Below are 7,299 nucleotides of genomic sequence, written 5' to 3'. Positions count from 1 at the left end.
CCTCGCTGCATCCAGCTCCTGTCGATATGCTGTAGATCCGTACCCTTGTGCCCACTCTGAGTACCATGACGTAGAGTTAGAGATGACGAGTGTTTTTATTACATCTACTGTAATCCTGGCTAACCACCCGCTAGCAGGATATAGTAATGTAGTGCTTATTCTGTGAATAGTACCTGGGTTTTTTACATTGTACAGTCCCTGACACGGTTCCCCAGCAGTGGCAGGCATGCTCCACTCACACAACACTTGCTGTAAGCAATACCTCGTGGTATGGGAATTCTCTTTCAAGCCCTAAAACTATTTCAACTTACAGCTTGTTTGGGAAAAAAAAAATAATATTTCCATTTTTTTTGTAAAAATATATGTTTCCTGATTACCTCTTGCTAATAAATCTATTCTATCTCAGGGTGAACCGGGGTTTGTGATAGTTTTACGGGCGGGAAAACGCCGGGCCCGGGCCACGCCCAGTGCCGGTGCCACGCCCAGTGCCGGTGCCACGCCCAGTGCCACGCCCACTGCATGTACCGCCCATTGTCCCGCCCCCTGGCAGCGGCACGGCCCATTTCGGCTCCGTTCGGCTTCGGCCAGGCCCGGCCCGGTTCGGCTCGGCTCGGCTCGGCTCGGCTCGGCCATGGGCTGGCCCGTGCTGCTGGCCGCGGCCGCGCTCCTGGCCCCCGCCGCCGCCTGGGAGCCCTCGGCCGAAGGTACAGGGGCACCGGGAGGGCAGCGGGGACTTGGCACGGCGTGGCCTGGGCCGGCTCGGCTCGGCTCGGCTCGGTCCCCGCTCGGTCCCCGCTCGGCTCGGCTCCCCGGCAGAGCTGACGGTCCCGTTCTCTCCCGCAGAGGAGCAGCTGTTCAAGGCCTGGATGCTGCAGGTGAGCTCGGAGAGCCGGGCCGGGCCGGGCCGGGCCGGGCCGGGCCGGTCCGGGGTCCCCGGCGGTTCGGGTGCCCTGACGCTCCGTGTCCCCGCAGAACCAGCGGCGGTACGGCCCGGAGGAGTACCCGCGCAGGCTGCGCGTCTTCCTGGGCAACAAGCGGCGCATCGAGGAGCACAACGCGGGCAACCACAGCTTCCAGAGTAGGAGCCCCGAGCCCTGCTGGCCACTGAGCCCGTGCCGGCTCTGGGCGCCTCGCTGAGCGGTGTCCCCTTTGTCCCCCTTTAGTGGGCCTGAACCAATTCTCAGACCTGACCTTCGCAGAGTTTAAGAAGCTGTACCTGTGGAGCGAGCCCCAGGTGAGTGCTGGCAGTGCCGGGTGGGCAGGGAAGGAGGGGTTCCCTCGCCTGGGTTCCCCCCGTGAGTGGGGTTCTGCGGTGCCCCGCACCCGCTGCTGGGCCAGCACCCATCACTGTGCCGCTTGGATCGGGTCACATCCTGTGCCACCAGCACCGGGTAAGAGCGAGGTGAGCCCTCTTCCCGTCCCCACGGCTTCCAGCAGCCTCTAGCCGAGCTGTCCCTTCTGCCGTCAGCTCCCTGAGCCAGGGCTGCAGCCTGGCTCTGCCCTCCGGGGCTCCCTCCTGGCCCGCGTGTGTGTGGGCAGGCTGGTCACCGATCCCCCACCCCTGGGGAAGGGTGGCTGTCACTGGCCTGGTGGCTCACCACAGCCCTCCTGCCTCGCCTGCAGAACTGCTCGGCCACCAAGGGGAACTTCCTGCGCAGCTCTGGGCCCTATCCCGACTCTATCGACTGGAGGAAGAAGGGAAATTTCGTGACACCCGTGAAAAACCAGGTGGGGAGAGTGTGAGATGCCCGGAGAGGGGCTGATGGCTGCGGGTGGGTGCTGTGGCTGAGGAGCAGTGCTGGGTGCCTGTGCCACAGGGATCCCCGAGCCACTCTGTGCCTGCTGTGCCCCCGGGCAGGGGCTGAGCAGCTGCCAGCAGGGACTGGAGGCTCTGCAGTGCTGCCAGGCCCCTCTGCCCCGGCGTTTTGGGGAGGCTGCTGAGCCTGCAGCACCTCCCGGAGCAGTTCCTCTCCCGTTCCTCGTGCAGGGTGCCTGTGGGAGCTGCTGGACCTTTTCCACCACGGGCTGTTTGGAGTCTGCTATTGCCATTGCCACAGGAAAGCTGCTCTCTCTGGTAAGGGATTTTCCTGGGCTTGGGCAGAGCCCTTTTGGGAGCGGGATGGAGCCAGAGGGGCTGGAGGCTGCTGGGAGCAGGCATGGGGAAAGAAGCTGTGCATTGCCAGCCAGCTGGGGCCCCTCACTGCAGGCAGCGCTTTGGGACATGTTGATTTTTCAGCTCCCAGGGGATTTATATTCCTGAAGAACTAGAAAGACGGTAGCCACTTACACAACTTAGCAGGATAACTGAGGTTTGGGTGTGTTAAAAACAAACCTGACCTTTGGAAGACATTTTAGCCAGTCCTTCTGGGGGGTAGGGATGGATTCCTGGCAGGCTGAGGAGGAATGCCTCTAGCATCCAGGGCATCCCAGACTGCTGGTCCCAGGTCTTCCTTGTCTGCCTCCTGGGACACGGAGCCGTTTCCAGGTGACTCCCAGTGGGTGAGCAGGCAGCTGCATGGCTAAACCAGTGCTGTGCTGGTTGTCACAGCCAGCTGCACTGATAAACTAGCTCTCAGTTCCTGCTGTGGGGTTGCTTTTTGTGCCACTGACTCTGAACCCAGGTGTGGGACAATCCGTGACTCAAACCCTTCTCTGCAGGCAGAGCAGCAGTTGGTTGATTGCGCCCAGGCCTTCAATAACCACGGCTGTAGTGGGTAAGTCAGAGAGGGTCAGAAAGAACAGAAATTAGAGTATTTTACATCCTGTGATGGACAGCCTTCCTCAGGATCTGCCTTCCACAGAATGGAATGGCTTTTTTCTTCCCTTGGCTGCAACGTGTCAGGGAAAGCAACTTTGGATTTGGTTGCTTGTTTTAATTTCACCCTCCCTAGAGGTTAGGACATTTCAGTAAATCTCCAGTGTTTCCCAACCTCTGTTGTTCCTCATTTGTGAGTTTTTATCAGGGACATTTTTCACACAGCAGCCATAGGCCAGGCTCTGATGGGCTCTGGGACAGCAAGGGGGGTTCTGGCTGTTCTGCCCTGGGTCACGTGCAGCTCGTGGTACCGTGAAGAACCCACAGAAACCTTAGCTTCCCCTTCGGGAAATTCCTCCTGCCTTTGCTAGAGAAGGCAGACAACTGAGTTTTCTGACAACTTCTGTTTTCTGTGAGATAAGTGGTCCTAGAGGGACGCTCAGAGTACAGCAAAGCCACTCTGGTGCTTTTTATTTTTCTTGAGACTCCTCCTTAGGCGTTTCTACATCAACACTACCTGATCTTCTCTCTTTCCTTGCCTCCTGAGATGTGCTTCTGGAAGGTGGCCCGGGAAGGGAACAGCTGCTTGCTGGAGATGTGGGTCTCTCAACGTCCCCCAGGCTGGGCTGGGGCTGGGCAGAGGGCACCAAAAACACCTTTCAGCATGTGAGGCTGGTGCTGTGTGGGCCAGCTGCCCTCATGCCATGAGGACTTCTGGTGTTCTCCAGGGACCTGGCACCTGGAGAATGAGGTGTGACCGTGCCAGGCAGCGTGGTGGGCCGGGCCAGCAATCCCAGGCTGGGAGATGCTTCAGGAACAGACTGAGTTTGTGCCTCTGGAGGCTCTGGGAGGGCACTGCCCTTCCCTGTCTGCCTGGCTGGTGGGACTGGTTTGCAGAGGGGGAAATGTTGATGGCTTTGCTCTGCAGAAGCTGCAGTGTTATTATCCAAACTCATCATTGCCATCCTAATGAACTTCTCCCATCCTAACTGAGCCGTGTTTTCTTGCAGGGGCCTGCCCAGCCAAGCCTTCGAGTACATCCTGTACAACAAAGGGCTCATGGGGGAGGAGAGTTACCCCTACAGGGCCAAGGTACTCCCAGCACAGCCCCAGCTGTCGTGGCACAGCACAGCCTGGCACAGGCTCCAGCAGCTCCTTTCTGTCCCCACAGAATGGCACCTGCAAGTTCCAGCCAGAGAAGGCCATTGCCTTTGTCAAGGACGTTATCAATATCACACAGGTGAGGCCCTGAGGGCTGCCTTCCCAAACTTCCAGAGAACCAACAGAAGGTGCTGGCATGCCCAAGGTGTGCTGGGCTCAGCAGCTGGAGCTGCAGCCTGTGTGCTCCTGGAGACAGCAAGATGCTGGCATTCTCCTGCTCTCCTGCACACCTTCTGGAAGGTTGGCACCAAGGAGGTGCTGGAGCCAAAATCCAGGCCCTGAGTTCCTGCCTGCTTCCCACAGTGGGTGCACCTGCAGGCTGGGACAGAGCACTGTTTCTCATCTTACAGCTCAGCACTTAGATTCCTTGTGTACGTGCAGGAAGCCAGGGTTATCCACCCCCCATGCCCTGGCTGCTGGTCCTGGACTGCTCCCAGCACAGCCAGGAGACGATGGATGACCCTTGGTCCTCTCTTGCAGTACGATGAGGATGGCATGGTGGAAGCTGTGGGGAGACACAACCCAGTGAGCTTTGCTTTTGAGGTGACCAGTGACTTCATGCACTACAGGAAAGGAGTGTATTCCAAGTGAGTGGGTGAACCTGGTGTGGTGAGGTGAGGGCAAGGGGAACGTGTGGGGCTGGAGTCACGTGCAACCCTGTTTCTCCTGCTAGGTGCAGGAACACTGCACTGCATTCTCACACTCCTTTTACGTGATCGGTACACACTGGAAAGATGAGAGCTGAGTGAAGCAGCACAGATGCTGTGAGCCCAGCAAGGGGGAAACTGCATGTTTGGAGAAACAGAGAAATACTGTGGAGTAATGAACCCTCAGTCACGTAGAACTGCAGGGAAAATGCGAGGGAAACTCTGAGCCTGAGGGATCTGCCCCAGGGAGCTCTCAGAAAGGAGTAGGTGGTGATTCCAATGGCTTTGCTGGACCAATAGCCAGTGATGCCAGAGGTGAGTGCCAGCCCTGGGCAGGTGTGAGCTGTGAGGGCAGGGACACTGTCAGAGGAACACACCAGGAGCAGTTACCCATGGATTTACAGTCTAAGGTGTATTTAAAGTCAGAGTGCTTGGAATAATTGATGCTCCAGAGCTTTTAGCCCAGAGCAGCTGTTAACAGATGGAAAAAAAGGGAAATCTGAGGTGGATTATTGATCTTTTCCTGTGCTGCAGTTGGAAAATGTTTCAAAGTAGATGCTCCTGAGGTGGGAGCATGTACCATGAGTTGTCTTGTTTCATACTACAAGCAGCAGCTTTCAGCAAGTGCAGTTTAAATGTTAAAAATTTAGAGGAAACACTTATTTAGACCCAAGAGCTTGGTGTTCCTGTGCAAAACATGAAATAGTGCCCTTGAATTTCAGGGCAGTACAAACCAGCACCGGGAGGCACTAAGAACTGCTGGTTTCAGTTGGGAAAATTCCTTTGCACTGTAGCTCCTCTTGGTGGGCCAGGAGCTCAGAAGTCCGTGGATTCCCTAACTCCAGATATGGCTGGTAATTCCAGAGTGGAAAAGCAGAGTAGTGTCTCCTTTCCGTGGCTTCCCTCCTTACCCTCCACAGCTGGGAGTTCAGAGCATCCCATAGTTCTGTTTGCAGTGTGGGTTCAGTGTGCTGGCTTGACCAATCCCTGGCTAATTACAGACTGCTTTTCAGGCTAATTACAGGCTACTTTTCATCAGTGTTATCTTCCCTGCAGCCCACGCTGCGAGCACACCCCTGACAAGGTGAACCACGCAGTGCTGGCCGTGGGCTACGGAGAGGAGAGGGGGACCCCTTACTGGATCGTCAAGAACTCCTGGGGCCGGCTGTGGGGCATGCAGGGGTAAGGGGGTCCTGCTGCCCACCACGCTCTGCCTGGGCAGGGGAAAGGCTGGGATCCCACCCACCCTCAGCCCCAGGCCACCCTCATGCTCTCCAGCTGGAATTTGGCAGCTGGGAATCGTCCCAGTCTGGGTGGTGGCATGGCTCACCCAGCCACTTCTGGAGTCACTGGTCCAGCAGAGCCTGGGGTCAGCCGAGCTGCCCTGGTGCCCAGTGGTCAGACAGTGTGTCCAGAGCTGCTGGTTCCCCTGGTTCCTCTCTCCTGGTCACACAGCCAGGGGAGAACAGGTCGTGCCAGGAGTGTTTGCAGCTGCAGGTGGAATTGTTGGGAGTGAGATGCTAATTCTTGTTGAGGGTGTAAGGGGACAGGGAATGGCATTGCCTGGAGAGCTGAGTGGGAAGGGACCTTAAAGCCCCTCCAGTGCCCCCCCTGCCATGGCAGGGACACCTCCCACTGTCCAGGTTGATCTAAACCCAGTGTCCAGCCTGGCCTTGGGTACTGCCAGGGATCACAGCTGCTCTGGGCACCCTGTGCCAGGGCCTGCCACTCTTGTGTGCCATGCTGGCTCTGCCAAAGGAGGGAACGCTCACTCACGCCCATTTCTCTCTCTCTTTTTAGGTATTTCCTCATTGAACGAGGCAAGAACATGTGTGGTCTGGCTGCTTGTGCCTCCTACCCTGTTCCTCAGGTGTAGGAGCATGGCACAGGCTGGGGACAGGGGGCAGAGCTGGAGTCACTGATGAGTTCCAGTGGCTGACTGTGGAATGAGGACAGGCAGAGCAGGGTGCCACATCCACTGAGAGGTGTTACCCTGCAGAAAGGTGTTACCTGCAGGCAGGTTCCTTGGCTTGCACACACCTCCTGCAGCAGCACGACCTGAGCCTGCTCTCTCCAGCCAAGCCCTTGCGTGCTCCTGTGCCCTGCCAGGTTCCCTCCTCCTGCTGTGATCAGGTGTGCCTCCATCCACCTGTCCAGACCCGCAGGAAGTAGCAGGGGCTGCGTGGGTGCTGGGAAACCACACTGGTACTGATTTAGGGTACACACCCTGTCCTTTGGGTGGCTTTTTATGTAATAACCAGGTGTGAATTTTAGCAATTTTTAAATTTTCTTTGAAGGCAATTTCCCTGTTCTTTAAAGGAATGGTGAGCGAGTGCTGTGATTTGTACACTTTTATCAATTTTCATGAAATGCCTGCTATCTTTTGTATTAAAAAATAGGGTATTCTAATGGATAGGGAAGAAACAGGTGATTTGTCTTTAACCCATCAGCCAAGACGCGAGAACCTCGGTGCCGATTCTGAACAGGCGCTGGGTTAATGAAGAGTGTCTGTGTTATTTCACGCTGAAATCTGTCTCTGGCAATAAAGCTGCCTCAACACCGGAGCGCTGTGCTGTGAGCTCTGAGGGCGGCCGAGGGGGGGGGTGCTGCTGAGGCGCTCCGGCCTCACAGCGCCGCTCGGCCCACCCCAAGAGCGTTCGACGGGCCGAGTACTGCTCGGGGGTGTGGCGTGCGGCTTTGGAGCGGGGCCGGGGCCGGGCAGGGAATGGGCCCGGC

At 57.2% G+C, this 7,299-nt stretch overlaps 1 protein-coding gene across 1 annotated transcript; it reads left to right on the top strand.

Annotated features, from left to right (window-relative positions):
- Nucleotides 1-568: 568 nt before the first annotated feature.
- Nucleotides 569-7,121, top strand: CTSH (cathepsin H). The gene is made up of 12 exons (XM_062501519.1): nucleotides 569-704; nucleotides 844-875; nucleotides 973-1,078; nucleotides 1,164-1,234; nucleotides 1,624-1,728; nucleotides 1,988-2,074; nucleotides 2,659-2,714; nucleotides 3,766-3,847; nucleotides 3,927-3,995; nucleotides 4,397-4,503; nucleotides 5,620-5,745; nucleotides 6,364-7,121. The coding sequence occupies exons 1-12, from the start codon at nucleotides 632-634 to the stop codon at nucleotides 6,437-6,439; spliced, it is 990 nt and encodes a 329-aa protein (XP_062357503.1). The 5' UTR covers nucleotides 569-631; the 3' UTR covers nucleotides 6,440-7,121.
- The last annotated feature ends 178 nt before the right edge of the window (nucleotides 7,122-7,299 follow it).

This window comes from Cinclus cinclus, chromosome 13 (assembly GCF_963662255.1).
Source record: "Cinclus cinclus chromosome 13, bCinCin1.1, whole genome shotgun sequence".
Classification (NCBI taxonomy): Eukaryota; Metazoa; Chordata; class Aves; order Passeriformes; family Cinclidae; genus Cinclus; species Cinclus cinclus.
The sequence above is the reverse complement of the archived record's forward strand: the minus strand, read 5'-3'. Positions and strand labels throughout refer to the sequence as shown.

Excerpts from the sequence above, each read along its gene's own strand:
- CTSH (XM_062501519.1), top strand. The coding sequence starts at position 632 with ATGGGCTGGCCCGTGCTGCTGGCCGCGGCCGCGCTCCTGGCCCCCGCC. Across the intron at positions 705-843 it reads CTGGGAGCCCTCGGCCGAAG|AGGAGCAGCTGTTCAAGGCC; the intron begins GTACAGGGGCAC and ends TCTCTCCCGCAG. Across the intron at positions 2,075-2,658 it reads CAGGAAAGCTGCTCTCTCTG|GCAGAGCAGCAGTTGGTTGA; the intron begins GTAAGGGATTTT and ends CCTTCTCTGCAG.